Consider the following 21170-nt stretch of genomic DNA (forward strand, 5'->3'; position numbering starts at 1 on the left):
GAAGCCTGAGCAGTCCTACATTTAGTGCAAAAGTCCATAAGTCTTTTGCCCCTGAACATACGAGAGACACCTCAAGTGACCACTTGCAAAGCGAGATAAACAAGTCTGCTGGCTTCTAGGACCCTCAAAAAGCAAGGCACTTCCAGGTCGCTTTCTGAAATACCAACTATGCGGAGGAGGAACCCTCCAGAGGTCCATAAAAAAATTTTTTGCACTCTGCAAAGACCTCGTTGTAAGTGGAAGGTAAATCTGGCTGTAAAGGTTCCAAAGAAGCATCTTTAGCCAGTGAGTCCGCCATCTCGTTACCTTTGATTCCAACATTCCATGAAAGTGCTTCAATGAAGTACTTGGAAAACAGAAGGTTTCAAGGCATTGAGCTATTATTCCCTTATGTTTTCCTCTTTTTTTATTTTTATTTAAAAAGGATTGAATCATTTGTTAATCATGAGCATTGAATATCATGTCTGGCAGGAATTTAATTTTAATGATGTAACAAAAGACTTGGCCTCTCAAAAAGCACGAAAAGTACTGTTACCTTAAACTTTCAATACTAATAATGTATTAACGCTTTTATAATAATTTATTTGTTTTTCAACCTCATAGTTTTTAGAAAATTATTAAAATTTAAACTTTTTTTATACTAAAATTAGTCATAAAGAGCTCCCAAATAACAACAGGCCAAGGACCCCAAAAAAATAAAAGCTGCTCTGCTCCTGAGAAAATGGTGTTCAGGGGGAGCTGCCGCGGGACTTGTTGCCTTGACAACCGTGACTTCCACTATAGAGTGAAATGGAGTTCTAGGCCATTTCATTTGACCGCCGATATATGATTTCTTTTGTTTGGCTGATTTTAGGAATTTTAAATATTGGGAACTGCCCTGAATTCTGTCAAAACCTCGATTCTTATACAGGCGATTTTAATATAAATCATTGATTTTTCGTATTTAACTTATTTAAAAGTTACGTGTTGCGATTTGTTTTCACTTGTTTTAAAAATCGTATTCTCAATTCCCATTCACGCAATTTAAAAATCTAATATCGCGATTTGTATTTAAGCACTTATAAAACCTAATTTTAAAACCTGATATAGTATTTTCGAGAGAAACCAATGTCACTATTCATATTCACGCATTTTTAAAATCCAATATTGCGATTTATTATCCCTCCATTGTAACATCGATTTTCGTATTTATTCGTGATTTAAAAACTACCCATTGCGATTGGTATTCACGTGTTCTAAAGATTATGCATTATGATTCTCATTAACGTGATTTAAAAATTCAATATCGCAATTTTTATTTTCGTGTTTTTAAAATCCAACATCGGGATTCATATTCAAGCGACTTTAAAATCCAATATTGCGATTCGTATTCGAGCAATTTTAAAATCCAATATCGCTATTCTTGAGAGAAGTAAATTCCTTCTTAAATTATTTACTATAAAGATGTGATATTCTTCATTAGTAAGTAATTTAGTTATGTTAAATTTGAAACGTGTATGGTTTATGAATGTATGGATATTTTGATTTTTTATGTTTTTGGGTCATAATTACCCTTGATTGGTTTATGCTTTATGTTCCTATTTTTGTTTTTAACGGCAGCTAGGAGTGATGATGAATGTATTTTAATGATGGTAGTCAAATTGAAAGGCAAACATAACGTACGATCGATGCTACTGAAAAAAATTTATTTAAATATTATTGGTTCATTAAAACATTCAAAGTGTCTAAAATTGTTAGTAAGAATCTATCAGAAGATATTGAGGTGAGAGTTTCAATATTAAATTATTGGCCGGTAATTAATTTAAAATGATAATTAAGCTGCGGCATCCTATATAGCAATCAGTTTTTTTTCCTTCTCCTTGAGCATTTGGTAGTCTTATGGACTTACATTTACTTCAAAAAGATCTACACCAGCAATGAGCAGCTCAACACCTCGCATAGTTTCATCTGCAAAGCCAATTTCTGCTTAGCTAATGAATATGTGCTTTAAGTCTCTGTGGACGCACATATTTATTAGCCAATTTTAAAATTATTTTTAAGAACAATTTAAATTTCACTGTCTAAATGCTTCTGCCACTTTAAATACTAAATAAAAATCTCCCGACAGAGTTGCTTTTATATATCTTATTGATATCACATTATTATATGAAACACTCCCTGTCCTCCCAGTGCCTACGTTGTAGAAATTCAGCTTTTTTTATTTTTGTCCGCTTTATTTGGTTCTCTTTACAATCATATTTTACCACAGACATTCAAAAATTATTTAGTATATTTGTTAATGCTAGTTTTGTTCTTTACGTATCACATAAGATGCTTGAGTTTTTTTACAAATAAATATATTTTAATAATTTTAACTAGTATGTTTTCTTTACTCTAACTGTAGATTTGTTATTATAAATAAGTTTAAGTGTACTTTGTTTTTATTTTTGTATAGATTGTTTTAAATGTTCCTCTTTTCTTCATGACTTGTCCAAATCTTTGCTTATTCGGAGGTTGTATACCTAACTTAAAATAGGCCTTATGTAAAATTCAAATCCGACATTTTTATGCATCATGAATTTTATTCTCGACTTGATGTCAATCACCCTTGCTTTTTTTTATACTTGGATTACTTTTCGAAATCAAGAGAGAGCAATGGAAGTCTTATTTTTCAGCACTGCTATTATTGTTTAACATTTATCATCAATTAAGTCCTTGAGAATTTTATAAATCTTCAAAAGTACTTGAATTTTATTTTTAAAGTGGAGCATGAACCCTGTGTGCAGCCCTCATGCAACGTAAATTTAGTGCTACTGCTACCCATTCTCCCTCCATACCAACATTTAATATTTTTATGGTAGTAGAATTAACAAGTTTTAAACAAGTAATAATTTTAATTTCGATTCTCCACCATTTCCTGTAAATATGATTAAATTATCGCAAATCCTATTGACGCTCATTAAAAGTCGCGCTTTTATTCCTAATCACTCGTTTTGAGTTATCAAAATTCATTATCGCTCAATTTGAAAATCCCACATTGTCATTCATAATAATGTGATTTTAAAACTCCTCTATTTTTTATCACACGATTTTAAAATTAAACTATATTAATTGGTATTTACATGGTTTTAAAATCTCACTATGCTATTTGTATTTTTATGACTATAAAAACATATTAAGTAATTTATATAAATTAAAAAACTTGATTGATTTAAAAGTACTACATTGTTACCCATATTCAAGCGATTCAAAAATAAAGCAGCATGGTTAAAATTCACACAATTTAAAACTTCCACATTGTGATTCCTACTTGTCTAGTACTGGTAGATTTTAAAGGAAATATGAAAATAACCTTTTTTCGAAGATTTTTAAATGAACTTTGATACAAGGGTCCACTGAAAGTATTTATAATTTGATAGTTAGTGTAAGCCTAGCACAACATAAAATAATTGTCAGTGCCTGGATTCACTTATTTCACAAAAAGTATTGCCCTTCATAATTTTACTTTGTTTTTCTCAAAATTTCAGAGGATCTGGAAATTTGACCTCCCAAAGCTTTGAGAAAAACAAATTTCATAAAGATAAAAAAACATGCGCCTGATAGAGCCTAATAATGTGTGCCTAATAATCCAACCCTGCCTGACTCTTAAAAGTACTGGTTCGTTGTTTTAAAGACTTGATTATAACAGAAATATCTGGTTAATAAAATTGCTGCTTTTTTTGGCCCCTATGTAAGGTGTAAGTGAATAAAAAAGATATTTGTTTACATCCATAAGTGTTTATATTTGAAAAAAAAAAGAAAGAGGCATCAAAGTTGGGAGAGAAAAGATACTATGTTTAAATGGGATTTAATTAGCCTTCCAAGTCATTTTTATGAGATTACTTTCTCGTCATTGTGTTAACTGAATACTTTTAAAAGTAGTTGAGAAATAAACCATTTCATGAGTTTAATGATTCTGCTCTTCGCCCAAACATTGCATATAATTTCTTAGTGATATTTATAAAATCTGCATATAAATTAAAAATTTTGGTTAAAAAAAAATTACAGTGAAAAAGCTTTTTATTTATTCAATATTTTGAAGCTGTATTTTACTCTCCTTTGACAAACCTTATTGTTTTTCTTATGTTTCGATTTATTTTACAATAATAGTCATTCTTTTTTAATAGAGCTGCATTGGAGCATGCTGATGCTCTTTTGAGCATGAAACATGGTCTTGTCAGACTGGATAATGTTTGGGGAGTTGGAGGTGGAATGAGACCCGTAAAATATTTAATCAACCAGGTTTGTTCAAATTTGAATTCTCAATTCTTCATGCGTTTATTATTTTCTTTTTTTTTCCTCATTGTTTTGTTATCTTTTTAATTTTTCCTAGTTTTCTCTCTCTCTCTCTTTTAAATGATTCATGACTATTATTACTGATGTTTCACTAAAGAAGCAAATCAAATCCTAGAAAACTTAGACATGTCGCTTCATGTCCTTCAAATAAATTTGAGTAATGTGTCTCAATACTGCAACTGTCTTTTCATTAAATATTCTTAAGGCTTATTTCATGTTTTTAAATATTTGTTGTATATAATAACACTTTATGTGAAAAAAGAATACCATACCACACATTTCTTTTTCCGTTTGATAAAACCTTTATCAAATGCTTAAAATGTGCATCAAGTAAATCATCTCAAAGCATGTCAGGAAATTTAAAAATAAAATCATCTGATTTCTTTGTTATCCAGTTATGTGCATCATAAGATAAACAATATCAAACAGAATTAAAATATGACTTCTAAGATCAAATGGATAAGGAATTCATGGGTGTGAGATACCCAAAACAGATAGAATTTGATAAGCTTTGATATTAACTGCATTGTTGTCAGAAGTTAAAGAAATAACTTCAAATTCTTAATTTTCTAGAGATTTGATAACACTTAACATCATTATTTTCAATTGCTCAGAGGTGCTGTTTATGACTGGTATTAAGACAACTACATTTGTGTATTTCAAACGTGTACTTGAAATCATTAAAAGTTTAACTGTTTTAACTAATAATTATTTTCTCCAAATCCAAACACTGAATCACCTTTACAACTCAGTTGTGGTTCAAAATAAATTTAATCTAGTTATACATTTATAAGCAGCTCAGGAGATTTAAAAAACTTTTCTTGGTTTTCAGATGGTTTAGACTGCCTTCTAAAGAATTGTCATGTAGAGAAAACCTGCTGATCAATTACACAAAATGTCTAAAATGCGACAAGGCTAAATGTTTGCTGATATATAATTTTGAATACGCTCTAAGTGAGCAAACATATATGTATACAGCTAAAACTATAGTATTTCTACAGTATCTACACTTATTATCAGGTATATTGGTTAGCAGGTATAAGAAAATAAGTGTAAATAGGAGATCATTCAAGTTGAGGGTGGGGAAGTGACAAATTATTGAATTCTCTCCAATCATTGGCAATCAATCAAGCATAAAGGTGGGGCACGCTGACCGGGTTCTCTTTATTTTTTCTTATATGACTGAAAGAATCTGCTAAAGAAAGAATGTTACCCCCTTCCCCCCGCCTCCAAAATACTACATGGTATGGGGAAGAAGGAATGTTTTGTTTCTCAAGGACGTGTATCCTTTCAGACCTATTCAAATTTTCCATTGTGACTCCCCCTCCACCTTAACGCTTGCCGTTACCCTTTTTCACAGTATTCTTTCAATAAAAAGGTTTCAGGAAATGCCTCTTTTACCAGCCACCTGCATAGGAAAGGAGGGGGAGGGGACTCAGTTGCAGTCTTTTGAAAACAAATCTCCCTCTTTTCCTGCATTCCAAAGGAGGAGCATCACTAAGGGTCACTCAATGGTCTTGGTAGATCTTCACTGCCCCTTTCTGGTGATTTATGGGTTCAATGCATAAATCAGGGCTTCAGTGCAAGCTAGAATAAGAGAAAACGTGTCAAAAGACCTTTTTTTTTTTTAGGTAAGGGGGAGATGGAGAGATGTTTGTTTATTTTGATTGTTAAAAAGTGTCCAGAAAATCGACCCTTCCGGGAATGGGACGTTACACTGTATTGATTTTAAAATTACGAAATTGATTGAGAATTATTAGTTTTTTCATTTTATTTAGCAAAATCCAACTCTTGATCGTGTTTCCCCGATCAAGCTTTTCTATTAACGATGTCCCTACTTTCTTAACTTCTGTCCTTTTTTTCTTTGTGCTGCGCAGGTTAGGGGCATTGTTTTTATGTTTATTTTATCTTAGTTGTGTCTTGCAGTCAATTGTGTTATATAGTTATTGGATATTTATTTCAAGTAAGCTTTTGTTCGTACTATTCTTACGTATTTGTCTTGTTTTTATTCTTCTGTATTTGCTTTGTTTTTTATATTGTATATTATGTATTATATTCTTTTCCTGGACTTGGGGTACAGAGATAGCAATTTTAGTCTTAGCATTTTGAAGGTGACTTGTAATGTGATGTGCTCATAACATTAAATTTTTATTGTAAAATTCAATACTTTTCAGATGCATTTGCTTCTTAAAGAATATCTCTGCTCTGGTGATAGTGATGAAGCTTGTCGCTGTATTCGGGAGTTGGAAGTCCCACATTTTCATCATGAGCTTGTATATGAGGTAAATTTATTTAATGATTAAGCTAAATATTGCTAATAAGATACTTTACTTTATTCCTATTTCTTCAATCTTTTTTTTTCTTTCTGTTTTACAGTTCTTAAATTTTTTTTTTTTTCAATGATAATTTTTTGTTCTTATGCAGTGAAATTTTACTTATGCAGTGAAACACTCCTTTACTTTTAAGAGGTAAGTTTTAGATGTAAGTACTGTAGAAAAAAGGAAATCAGTGAAGAACTCTACAGGTACTGCTGGTTTGTTGAGGTTTCAATATAGACATTTTTAATAAAATGACAATGACTGAAGTTTAAGAATTTTTCAAATTTTAATAATACCATTAAACTTAACTGATTAGTGTAGTTGTTGAGACTTGTATTTTTCTTGTGATTTTGTTCGTTTTTAAATTCAAAAGCTTAAAACATTTGAAGCTTTGTGGTATTTATTTTCAATATAAAATCTTCTAGAGATCCTAACATGCAATATGATGTATTTATTTCATTACTACTTTTTGTTTAAATTATCTTTTCACATACAGTGCCACAAAAATGTTGCTATTTTTTAAAACACCATATTTAGATTTTTACATATTTTTTCAGAAGGCAACTCTTTCAAATTTCTTATTTGATCATTTTATAAAGTAAAACATGTTTAAGATTAATGGAATAGAATTGTTTTCACCATCATCAAAATTAAACATACAAGTGTATAGTGAAGGAGGAAAAAAAGATAACACTCTGAATAACCTTTCTTCTAATGATCGGATTTGCATTTAATAAAAATCAATCATAATAGTTCTAGGTGTTAATTTCAAATGTGCTAATCGATTTTTGCTAGCTATCAGTCACAAAAACGTACTTAATTTGAATAAACATACCTTTTTTAACCATCAAAACATAGGGGGTAGTAACAATCTGAAAATTTATTATCCCATTATTTTAATCAGGAGACATATTTCTAAAACTAATTGGAACATTTCACAAAATATATGTACTCACTTATAAAACTCTTTAGTTAAAGAAATGTTCTTAGAAAAAAAATTTTAATTCAGTATTTAACATCTTATTTAATAGCAGTTCAAAAAAAGTATAGAATTGTAAGACATGCAAATTTTTACATCATTTTAAACTATATATTTTTGAATGACAAAATACAAATTTGAACGAAATTATTTGAATTTCGGTTACAGAGAAAGTCTTTTTCAGTAAAATATATCTTAATACTAAAAGTGCCTGTTGGATGTAGAATCTTTAAAACAATATTGTTGAATTCCATGCCAACTGAAACCAGTATTAGAATTCCAAGCGTAACAGAGGGGAAATCACACAGGTATTTTATCATAAAAAATGTATTAAATATAAGTGAAAACAAAAAATGGTGCAATAATATGCGACTTTAAGGTGCAATGTTTAATTAAATGGCATATTTCCCTGTAACTATTTGTCAAATTTGCAAAATGTCCCCTTTGTTACAATGCATTTTTTTGAAGTTAATAAAAATGTGTAAGCAATTTAAAAAGTCTTATAATAATTTATTTTACCTTGAAATGTGATAATTAAAAGAAAAATTCCAAATAAAGATTAGGATGTTCCAAATCACGCAATATAGCGGAAATAACAGTGCATGTCAAAAATGTGGGATTTTATTTCTCCCCTCTGTTACGGACACTTTTAATTACCTGGCAATTAAATTATGAGGCTCTTTCATTATTTCATGCAATTAAATTAAGTATTACACCTTGAAGTAGCATATTATTGCACATGCACAATTTTTTGTTTTCACATATATTTAATACATTTTTTGGAATAAAATACCTATGTGATTTCCCCTCTGTTACGCTTGGAATTCTACTATTGTATTTTTAATTTCTAACTCAAACTGCAATGTGGGGAATAAAACAGGTAAAATAATATATAAATATTGTTAGCAATTCATTAAACCATGGGTGAAAGTATTTCCGTCCTGGGACGGATTTCCGTCTTTGAATAAAATGAAGGACGGAAATTAGGACGGAAGTTTTTGTTCTTCTGCGAAAATATTGGGAGCCATTTCCGAGAACCTAGAACTCCGCAGGTTCTTGCGATTCCGTACGTACGTAGGGAGAAGATGCCTCTACCTTCATTAAACCGGTTCTTGTGGGAGGAACGTGGATGGGGTTACGGCGCATGCGCTAATCTCGACCCCACCCTCTTAGGATTCTCGTACCCGTCGGCTATTGGGGTTCGTTTACTCGCGCTTGTAAACAGATCTAGTTCAGCCTTGATTGTTGGAAAGCTTTCTAAAATTGAAATCTGGCAATTTGATTGTGTTTACATTTTATTTCACCACGCGTTTCAGAGAAACAGTTGTTTATTCTAACGAATTTTTTAAGATGAATTCTGATTCCTATGTTAAGGTTGGAAATGATTTCGATGATAAATCAGTAAAAAATAAATGGAGATGGGAGTGGTTGCAGGATAAGGATTCTAAAGACCGCCCTTTTGCCGAATGGTGTCGGAAGATTCAAGAAGCCGGATGTTGCTATTGTGTTATTTGTTCGAAAAAACTCAAGTATGCAAACAACGGGGAAAAAGTGCTCACGAAACACAGCCAAGACAAAGATCACATAAATCGATTTGCTAGCCAGGAATTGACGCAAACATTGCCTGGGACGTCTGCAGTGATCGCTCCGTTATCGTTGGCTGACAGAATTGCCGATCAAAAAGCAATTGTCACGGCATTTATTAGTGAAAATTGCTTGCCTTTTGCAATTGCTCCGAAATTAATTGAGTTGGGCAAATGTTTATCTGCAGACAAGGTAGCTCTTAAAAACCTATCTATGTCTAGAACTGCTGCAACTTATATAACTACGCACGGAACTGCAAAATGCATGCGCGCAGAGTTAGCAGCTGAATTGAAGGGAAAATTTTTTTCCATCAATGTGGATGAAGCTACTAATAATGCTTCGGACAAAATTATTAATGTTTTGTTGCGATATTTTGACGACAGTCAAAAAATTGTTGTGACTGATTTTTTAGGTTCTAAAAAAGAAAATATAGCCACATCAAAAAATATTTTTGATAAGGTCCTTGGTTTGATAAAAGAAAATGGTCTCTCTCCCCAGCAGATCATAAGCTGCTTGGTTGACAATTGTTCAACCATGCGAGGATCAGTCAAAGGTTTTGAAACTTTGATGAGGAAAGAAAATATATTCCTATTGGATATTCATGGGGATATTGTGCACATAGTCAATAATGCTGCTAAGCAATTTTGCAGTCATTTTGACAATTATATTGAAAATGTATGCAGTAATATTTATTATGATATCCAAGATTCTCCCAAACTGAAATCATATTTTTTTGAATTGCAATGTCTTCTAAATTTCGATGTTGCGAGGAATGTCATTAGATTGATTCCTACAAGATTCCTCCACCTCTTTCAAGTTTGTGAGAGACTTGTCTCTTAGATGATGCTCTTTTTCTTTTTTATAGTTCCTTTTTAGCACAGGAAGAGCGGGAAAAAAATTCATCATATGAGGAGTCTCTTTACACTTCTAGAGATGTTTCTGAGGTGCAAAAAGGAGAGATCAGTAAATTAATGGTTACCATTGGAAAACAAAAAAGTTCAGCTGCTGGTCAGAAACGAAAAGATGCTATTTTAATTGTGCTATTTAATCAGAGAGAGAAGTACTTGTTTTTGATCAGATTTTACCGGGGGATTCTCATTAAATTCAATTCTTTTACAAAGAAATTTCAAAGTGAAGTTCCGAATATGCATTTAGTCCACGAGGAAGTGTTTTTTCTTTGTAAAGAATTCCTTTCAATGTTCATGGAACCAGAGCACATTCCCAGAGAAAGTGTTCAAAAACTTCTTGAACTTGATGTGAAGGACATTTCCAAACAAAGAAAGGACAAATACTTAGATGTTGGGAATTTTGCTCATCTGATGAGGAATGACCTGAAACCAACTTATTTGAAGGAATTTTATACGAAACTAAGAGAGGCGTTTGTAGCCTCTAGTATCTATTTGTTGCATAATCTTCCCCTCAAAAATAAAACACTTCTCTATTTATCTTGTTTAAACCCTGCAGTCAGAAGACGAGGATCAACCTTTATTGCTTTCAGCAAATTAGCTGAAGCCCTTTCTAATGTTATCCCAAAAGAAAAAAATCCATAGTTTCTTGAAGAAGTGCGGAGGTATGCAATTGACAATGATGTTGATAAACTTGAAAAATCAAAGATAACTAGAATCGATAGTGATTGGTGGGCGCATATTTTTGAGTTGAAAAACAGTGAAGGTGAACCAAGATTTTCCCTACTTTCTCTATTGGTGAAAGCCTTATTGTCAATTTTTTCAGGGCCCCTTGTAGAAGGGACTTTTAATATCATGGATGATATTGTGACTGATGATAGGTCAGTTTTGACAACTGAAAATTATGAAGCAGTGTCAATAATTAAGTATAACTTAAGAAGAAGACAAATATCATCAGTTGATTTAAAGCCAAATCCTTTAATGAGAAAATATGTTCACAATGCTTACAAATCTTATAAAGATTTTTTAGTTGAAAAAAAAAGTAAGCGAGTTTCAAATTTTACTCGGAAACGAGTTTCAAAAATCTGTGCAGGGAACACTAAAGAGAGAGGTGGAGATAAAAAGGTCATGCATTCTTCTGGTAAAGAAGAACCTTCAAATGTTCCTTCTTCAAATGACAAGGACTTAGAGCCTTTAACAACCAACAAGGACTTAGAGCCTTTAACAGCTAACATGGACTTAGAGCCTTTAACAGCTAACAAGGACTTAGAGCCTTTAACAGCTAACAAGGACTTAGATCCTGCACCAATTAATGAGAATGTTTCTGACAACTTAAAAAGAAGTGCACCAAGTAGTCCAAAAAATTTACCTCCTAAGAAAGTTTTAAAAACTAGCAAAATCACTAGTTTTTTTTCTAAAAAATGATTTAAAATTTTTTTTTTTGTCAATTATGTTTTGGTAACTTTTTTAGTGTGAAATACTGTTTATTTGTCCATTTTTCATTTATATCTGTTATTTACTTAAGATGAGATTTTATAAGAGATATGTGAAAGTAGTGTAGATAATCATTTTTTAATGTGTTTTGTTATGATGAAAACAATTTAATTATATTAAGTATGAATGTTCTTGTTACTTATTTTTTTAGTATTCATAAATTTCATTTTCAAATTTAAAAAAATCAGTATTTTTAATTCTTAATATTTAGAAGGAAGTTTGTTATTGTACTTCGAAATAATGGTTAGTAAATTTTGAATAATTTCCAAAAATATTGTTTCTTTAATAGAACTGCAACCTATTATGGAAAGTGTAATGAGATATACTTTATTATTTGTTGGTAAATATTTTTGAATTTAATAATATTCAGTATATTACTACTGCCTGAGTTTTATTTTTATTGCAATTAGATTATTTTTATGGTTGGTGCCTACAGTTTCATTAATTGTAAATATGTAAAAAAATATTTTCAGTATAGAAGTACATTAAGTTAGAAAATTTTTATATTGCTTAATGAAATTTTTTAAATGATTATTAATGATGCAAATTGACACTACTTAATGTTTTTAGAAGAATGTCTTTAGAAGTTTAGAATTACCAAAATTATTATTACTATGAAATAACTGTAACTCATTAGAAAGTGTATATGTTAATGTTCTATGAAGTATCTTTTATAAAATTATTTATTGAAAAATATTAATAATTGATTTTTATTGCAACTAGATCATTTTGTAATTTGTACTATTTTTGTTGAACCTTGGTGTTCCCAATTATATTAACTGTAAATATATAAAAAAAATCATGTTAAGTGTTTTTATTTTAATTTAATACTCATATTACTTTGTAAATATTTTTTAATGTTCGTAATTTTTTTAAATAAAAAAAATGTCAATTTGTAGGGAATTTCAATATTTAAAATTCTTTTGTTGTTGTCTTAATTACGCATTGAAATTAACATTTTGGTCTAATATATTGTTATTTTAAAAATAATTTTGAAGTTAAACTTACTGAAAGGTATAATTATTCATTGGTAATTATACTTTGTGAGATTATTTAATGTTTCTAAATTAAAATTCAATCAAAGTAATTATATGTTAAAGTTAAATTCAAACATTTTTTGTAGAGTAGTTATCTTAACTGTTTCATATTTAGATGTAAACAGTTATTTTATTTAGATGTAAACAGTTATTTTATCAAGAATATATAAGCTCATTAAATTTTATGCTATTAAACATATATAATTAAGATTCTTAAGTTCTATGAAGTATCTTTTATAAAATTATTTATTGAAAAATATTAATAATTGATTTTTATTGCAACTAGATCATTTTGTAATTTGTACTATTTTTGTTGAACCTTGGTGTTCCCAATTATATTAACTGTAAATATATAAAAAAATCATGTTAAGTGTTTTTATTTTAATTTAATACTCATATTACTTTGTAAATATTTTTTAATGTTCGTAATTTTTTTAAATAAAAAAAATGTCAATTTGTAGGGAATTTCAATATTTAAAATTCTTTTGTTGTCTTAATTACGCATTGAAATTAACATTTTGGTCTAATATATTGTTATTTTAAAAATAATTTTGAAGTTAAACTTACTGAAAGGTATAATTATTCATTGGTAATTATATGTTAAAGTTAAATTCAAACATTTTTTGTAGAGTAGTTATCTTAACTGTTTCATATTTAGATGTAAACAGTTATTTTATCAAGAATATAAAAGCTCATTAAATTTTATGCTATTAAACATATATAATTAAGATTCTTTAGATGTATGTAGAGAATATCTTGTTTAAAATAAATCGAACGTGATAATTCTTCGAAAATGTTTCCAATAACCTTTTTAACTGCAAATTAAGAAAAAAAAATTCTTACAAAAATTTTCAGTCTTGGTACTAATTGACCACTTTCACCCATGCATTAAACTTTTAGTGTAATGTGTGTTAGTGAAGTTGGTATTTAAAATTTTAATTATTCTTTAAGGATTGAAACTACTTGATTATGAAATTTGTAGCTTTTTTAAAAACATAAAAGTGTTAAAATAAAAGCTATTTTATGCATAAAATACTGGACTAATCTAATTTATGAAAAATTCTTCTCAATAATATCTATCTAATTAAGTTTTAAATTTTGAACATAAATAAGTTTTACTAATTAATGTTCAAAATGTTGTAATATTCATTTAAGAAATAATACTTTTTCATTTCAGTTACAAGTCTTGGATGCTACGTGATTTAAGGAAATTTTGAACCAAAGTTTGGTGGTTATTTTAAGATATGCCAGATAAAATGCGCAACCTCAATTTTTTGAGCTCAAATTTATTTCAGCAACGTCATAATGTATAAACAATATTCAGACTTCATATTTTATCTACTTTTCCTTTTTTTTTTATGTCCTAAAGTATCCTATATTTTAAAAAAACAGTGTCTTGTCCTATATATTTTCTTCACATAAAGTTCTGATTTTGGTATTTTTAAGTCAATTTTTAAATAAACATCCTCATAAAAACTCATCATTTTCGTCTAATTTTTAGGTTCTGATGGGCTTCAATGACTAATTAATTTACACACATACTGAACGCATTGAAAATACTTATTTTAAATACTAGAGTAATGATGATGGTTTTTAATCTATTTTTTAATCCAATAGCTTTTCTTAGTAAAAACTTTGTGCTCTAAATAAAAGAATTTTAATTGGCTACTTCTTTTTAATAAAATCCTTGGTTAAAACTTTGTCTAAACGATACTTATTTTGATTAAACCCTGTTTTATTTCTAATAACTTATAATATGAATGATTAAAAAGAATATTCAAGATAAGATGATATGATTGAAAATATATGTGACTTAAAATTAATAATTATTATCAAATGTGTTCTTTTATACCATAAACTTTGTTTGTGTTCTATGTCTGAGTTTATATTGGTTACTTCTTTTCAATAAAAGCCTGGTTTGAAGTAACCATGTTCATATGTCCAAGTTTTTCTTATTTTTATAAAGCCATATTCTAATTTCAATATCTGTTTATTTAGTTGATAAACAAAATATTCAAAATAAGATATATGTGACTCAAAATAAATTAGTGATAAATAGTGTGATTTAGTATAAAAGTAATTGTAAGTGATTTAGTTTATAATTAGTAATAAATAATGTGATTTTTTATTTATTTATTTTTGTATCAATAGCTTGTAATGTTTACAGATATTGAATTCACTACTTCTTGGCAGTGAAAACCTGCTTTTTTAAGAGATATAAATGCAAAAAAAAATTACTTTAAAGTTTTGGTATTATTCAAAATATAATAACTTTAAAATGTTCTTCTTTGTTCATAAGTTAAATAGAGCTAGAGCTAATTTACACAATTACTTAAAATTGCATTTTCATGTATGTTACGTTTCGTAACTTGATTTGGGACCAGTCACTTAAAAGGTTGTCATATATGTATATGTTGTTTAGTGGAAGATGTCAAATAAAACACTATTGCACTGGAACATCATTCTTTAATTAGAAATTTAATAATCCATCAACAAACAAACTCCAAAAATAATTATCCATAGAAACATTTTAAAAGTAGTTATTAAGAATGATTAAAACTTAAACTGTCGATAGCAGCATCTCCTCTTGAAAGTGGGCATCACCAGGGAGAGACGAGGTCTCGGACGCTGCAACAACCACAATGTCAAAATATCCACTCCTTAAATATTGAAGAGCTGACTGTTCGCTCCTAGCCGTGGTTATCGGTTGTGTTCGTCCGCAAGTATCCTTCCCTGCAGGAACTACTCTGATCTTCCTACCTTCGGCCTAAACCTCAATCCCTCTTCCCCGGACCTCCCTGGTTTTCTAGCTGTCGCAATTAGCAGATTCTACCAGTATACATTATTTAAAAAATCCTATACATTTTTATGCTTTTGCTGCTAGGACTGAATATGAATTATTTTGTTTAACTGTAGTTACAAGCAGGGTTTGTTGATTTAAATCAACTGATTTTTTTTAAATATTATATATTGATTTAAAAAGTTAAATAACAGTGTTTTAAATTATTGATAATTATATTATTTTCTTTTCTTAGTTTTAAAATTTATTTTAAATAATGCATTAATTAATTTTAGTTCACAAAATTACTTTCTTTCTTGGTGTGTGTTAAATTCCAACACATTTGAAATTACATTTTTAAAAATCTTTTGATTGAAAGCACAGATTAAAGTAAACATTTAATGCAATCTTAATATAGACTTCCATAGCTGTAGAAAGTAATTAATAAAACATGAATTTTTTTTACAAAAAAAATACAAATAATTTTTATTAAAATTCTACCTTTTGATTGAAAATGCATGGAATTAAAATCTACATTATATTTTTTTGGTGCAAAATGTATATCTCTAAAGCTTGAGGTTATCTTAAAAAGAAATTACCCTAATATGCCAAAAATAGGTTTTAAATTCTCTATTTCATATAGTCTTTAAATTTCAATCCTGCATTTATTTCAAAATGGTTGCTATGCATTCAAAGGTATGTATTTATAATGAAAAATTGTTTTAGGTAGTTAGAGCTTCTGAAATATTGTTATAATATATTTTTAATATTAATTTAATTTTGATTAAGCATTCATAACGATTTTTAAACATAAATCAAAGTTCTTACAGTGTATTTAAATAAAAATAAAAAAAATCCGATTTAAATCAAATAATCACAAACCCTGGTTACAAGTTACAACAATTTATGTAACCTACAACACTTTTTACCTTCTCATCTTTCTGCTTATAGCATCCATGATTTATGAAAATACCATTCATCAGATGTTTTTCTTTAATTAGGTATCTTTTTTTCATGATAAAATTTTGTTTCATTTTCAGGCCCTAATAATGGTGATTGAAGATATGCGAGATAGTTCAATGGATTTAATGTGTAAACTCTTCCAAGTTTTAGCATCCAGCATGATAGTTACTCCTGATCAAATGACAAGGGTAATTTTTTTGATTTTTACTGTTAAACTTATTAAAATTCTATACTTTAATGTGTTTGTTGCTTTTTACCTCATCTACAATGTTGTACAGTGGACAAAAAATAATGTTGATTACAAAATTATGGAGCTCTAACCTCCATTACAACAACTGACACTTGTGATATACTTTACTTTCATTTCTTTATATGAGTAATTTTTAATAAATGTTTCATGTTCTTATCAAATGTTTTTCTTTAAATGTTATAATTAAAAAAAAAGAAACATTAAAAAATTTTTTCTGAATTTATGACATTTTGTAAATGAAAATCAATATTTATTATCTAGGGCTTTCTTCGTGTATATGGTGAAATGCCAGATATTGTTATTGATGTCCCTCCAGCATATACTGTGTTAGAAAAATTTGTGAATAGTTGCCATGCTGCTGGATTTCTGTTGGATGATGTTGTTAAGAAGATGCCTTCTCGGTAACTATTTTTTCTGTATACATATGATAGAATTATTTTTCTTAGCCTAATCTTTATTTTAAATAATATATTATTTAATGTAATGAGTATCTATAAAGAAGGAAATTCTGAAGTTTTGACAATCTACAAAAATTAGTATTGTAATTTAGTGTGTAGTTTAATGTTGAATGCTTAAAATTGTGCAATGTGTGAATAAAGATAGAATTATTAATTTTTTCTTCTTCAGTGGTATGACTGCCCATAGAGTGCCCTAGCCTTCTAAAAGAATTTTCTTCCATACCAATCTTTTGTTGACCATGGTCATCCAATTGCTCTCAGGATGGCAAAATCTCTTTGTAGGCCTGAGGTTGGGTTGACCCATAGCTCTTATTCCAGTAGGCTTGGCCAAAATTATTTTTGTGTTTATTGTTTATTCTAATAACTGGGTCTTATTTCATAAGGATGTACTAATTCATAAGGAAGATTTTTTTTATTTTTAATCAGGTTTAAAAATAAAATATTTTGTTCCACAAGTATCATGCAATAATAAAATTTTCTTTTTGTTTTGCTTAAACAATGCTCTAAAACACTATTTTGTAACTAAAGTAGTTTTCAAATGTTAACAATTACTGATCTTTTGAGGTTACACTATTCCTGCATGAATCAACTGAATTTGAAGAATTCTATTCAGGGCTACTGTTATCTGTCCTCTTTGTATTATTTTCGCTTATATGCCAGTCATGGAGTATGTTTAACACCACTGGTCCTAACATAAGATTGATGGATTATTCAGCTAAAGTATTGATGTCTAAACCCTTTATATGTAGTTCAAAAGCAGGATTGTGCTTTCTTGTAGTGTATTTACAGGGTATTGCCGCCAGTCTGGCAACAAAAGCCTTATGTATCTACCCAAAGTTTTGAAGCTTTAGGTAAAATAGGAAGCGAGATAGATACTAGAGAAAGTGTATTAGGAAGTGAGATAAACAAGGTGCAAGAAAAAGTGTATTAGGGAGCGAACTCACTAAAAGTTGGGCAACTTTTCTGATACAAAAGTGATATGTGATGGGCCATTTTGATGCATGAATGAATAAAGCACCCTATGTTTATACAAAATCACATATTTTCATCCAAAGGAATTTTTGAAAAAACTTTCAAATTTGTTGCACAGTGTTATTCAAAATTCACCAGGCAGACTAATATAGTAATAAAACATTCTGATTTTAAAATCCATGGTAAGAACTGCTGATAATACAATCAATAACACCACATGGATTTAAGATGGAATCAAGGAAAACTGAGCGTGTCAAAACTAATTGCTGCAATGCGCTATTTAAAATTCATGTGTTTGGATAATAAAGATTTTTAAAGAAATTAGAAGTCTCAACAAAAAAATTTTAGAATTAAGCAGAAAATTAATATAACTTAGCACAGTTCATTGTATGCTGTGAAACAACGAACTTTCACAGGGATTTTAATTTTCTTTTGTTTAACATAGCATTTCATGTTACTTTAACACCCACAACAAACCTTTTTTTTTTTTTCCCTATATCATTGATTCTCAAAGTTTTTGTGTGACATGAAAATTATAATTTTATTTTTTTTTTCCTTGTAATTGGGTCTTATGTCTGTTTTTTTAAACATTCGATGGAATTACTAAAAATATTGTGATTGTTTTTAGATTGATTTTTTTCATCTGTAATATTGATAATTAAGTTGTATGCATTTCCAATAAATAATATATTTTAAAGAAATTCAGTATAACTTTAATTTACAACAATTAATGATATTAAATTCTTTTTAATTTTTTTTTCTTATTAAAACTTTTTTAACTGTAAATATCCATGACACAGTGCTTTCTTGAATTCAGAAAACTGAAACAAATTCTTTTATCTTTAAAATTGGTGGTAATTGCTTGTTATTTTAATATTTTTTGTTGCATTTTTGAGATAATCTCAATGGTCCATGTAACCTTGAAACACCAAAATGACTTGTTAAAGGACCCGCACAAGTCTTATGGAAATTAATTCTCTGTTAAATTGACTAAAGATTTATTATGTTTTGTTCAAATCATTCTGTTCACAAGTACTCATTGACACATAGTCCAGAAATTTATAGTTACCGAGGTACAAAGCCTCAAACCACAAATAGTAATTCTGTAATGACATAAGCTTTAACCATGGATATTGAAAAAAATAGTTAAAAATTAACTTTTAAATAAGCATTGAAAGTAAGATTAATTAATTAACAGCTAGTAGCACATCAGAATTTCCAAAGCTAAAATGAGTATCTAGCATTACTTTGCATTCACCTAAGCTAATGCTGCACACTTCAAACATCTTTCACTTCACTGACTGTTGCCTATCTCTTGTACTTGATATTCTGTATTTGGGAAACTATATCCATTTTTGGATTTAATGTCAATGCGATTTTTCTTAGATTGTTATGAACTGCAACATATTCAATTTTCAACCAATTTGACAGAAAATTATTTTCCATAAGATTTGTACAGTCTTTTTTTAAAAAACTTTGTAATCTTACATTAATTGTTTGATATTGTTGCTAATGCTTGATATTGTTTCAGAGGACGCAAACGCTTTGTATCTGAAGGAGATGGAGGACTGGTAAAGACGCATTGAAATGCCTTTTACATTGTGTGCAATGTTTTTCTTTTCAAAATATTCTAAATCATAAATGAGGAATGAACTTCAAAATCTATGTTTTTTTAGTTTTGTTTTTTTAAAAGACTACAAGTATTATTGTTTTCCATTCTAAAGTTGAAATTCCATTAATTGAATGGAAATATTTTATTTTTTGTAAATCATACTACAATCTATGTTTTTTCTTCCTTTGGTGAGATGACTGTTATTATATATGTACTTATATGTAATAAAAGATTGTTATATTTTTAACTGCCAGAAAAAATATCACTTCAATTGATTATGTAAGTTTCTGTCGAAACACTGAGTATATTAGTTTATTTTTTATCTTTATTTTAGGTAAAAATTAAGTTTTCCTTAAATAGGGCTTTCCTTTTTACCCCTCAAATCCATTTTGTTCCTATTTGGTCTTTTGTTTTGATATTTTAAGTTTTGCTCCCTCAAGATCATTTTTAGCTTAATCGTATATTTTATATTCTATTGAAATAAATAAATTCTTTCCCTTAAATTTTTGTTTACCTACAACAAAAATATTATAATTATATCCCCCCCCCCCATTTGTGCATTTGCATTGTTTTGTTCAATGCAAAAATTGTAGAAAAAAGTTGGGGGTTTTTTATTATTTTTCCTATAATTTTAGTCATTCAGTTTCGTTTTATTCATTTTATCATTCAGTTGTTTCGCACAAATCTTTTCCACTTCTAAATGTATGTCTACTAGTTACTTTTTTAGATTGATAGCAGTAAAACTTAATAATTCTAAAACTGCCAATCAAGTTAAAAAGTTCTCTACAAATGTTTCTGACATCTGATTTTACCTACATCTTTCTTGTTTCAGCATTTTTTGAAACTTGAAAAATATGATGGGAAAAAAAAAATCTGAATTCATAATTTGTTTCTAGGAAATTTTAACAATGGAATAGAGCTTTGCAATTTCAACATATGCCATTTTCTTTTCAGTTGATTTATAATAATTAATCTTAATTAGCAATTCAATAATCACAGATTTTTGTTAAATAGCAGTCGGAGAAACTACTAAAGATTACTCTTGTATAAAATTGTTCAGCAACATATCCATTATATTTTCATTTCAAAATTATCGATGCTCTACTATAAATAATTTATTTAAAAAGTCTTAAACCTAATTATGAATTTTAATAAAATATATTGAATTGAATTAGCTTGTTTAATAAAGATCTGTTAAAATATTTTGTAAACATTGAATTAATAATTATTAATAAAATTAAAGTAATAATTATTTTAAGTAATAAAACTTTGAAGCAACCAAAATTTATTTGAATTAAGTGCTTTTTTTTTCCTTTTTGTCCTTATTAAAAACATATCAATTCAGCATACTGAATGCATCATTCTTAATAAGTGATTACTGCACTATAATAACTACCACTGCTCAATCATTTTAAACAATTTGGTCAAAAATGTTTAATTTTGAGAATTTTAGAAACTAGAACTTTTGGCTTTTCCCCCAATCCCCCCTCATATACTGTCATCCT

The 21170-nt window shown here is 28.7% G+C and overlaps 1 protein-coding gene across 1 annotated transcript in view; it reads left to right on the forward strand.

Annotated features, from left to right (window-relative positions):
- Pdcd4 (Programmed cell death 4) overlaps positions 1-20949 on the forward strand; it is a 36428-nt gene extending 15479 nt beyond the window's left edge. Inside the window, exons 6-10 of the mRNA XM_021147611.4 lie at positions 4146-4260; positions 6489-6596; positions 16451-16561; positions 16885-17024; positions 19585-20949. Of these exons, the coding sequence (XP_021003270.1) occupies positions 4146-4260; positions 6489-6596; positions 16451-16561; positions 16885-17024; positions 19585-19639 (529 nt within the window). The 3' untranslated portion in view covers positions 19640-20949. The remainder of the gene's footprint in view (positions 1-4145; positions 4261-6488; positions 6597-16450; positions 16562-16884; positions 17025-19584) is intronic.
- The last annotated feature ends 221 nt before the right edge of the window (positions 20950-21170 follow it).

This window comes from Parasteatoda tepidariorum, chromosome 11 (assembly GCF_982258835.1).
Source record: "Parasteatoda tepidariorum strain Cologne lab strain chromosome 11, Ptep-v5.0, whole genome shotgun sequence".
Lineage (NCBI taxonomy): Eukaryota > Metazoa > Arthropoda > Arachnida > Araneae > Theridiidae > Parasteatoda > Parasteatoda tepidariorum.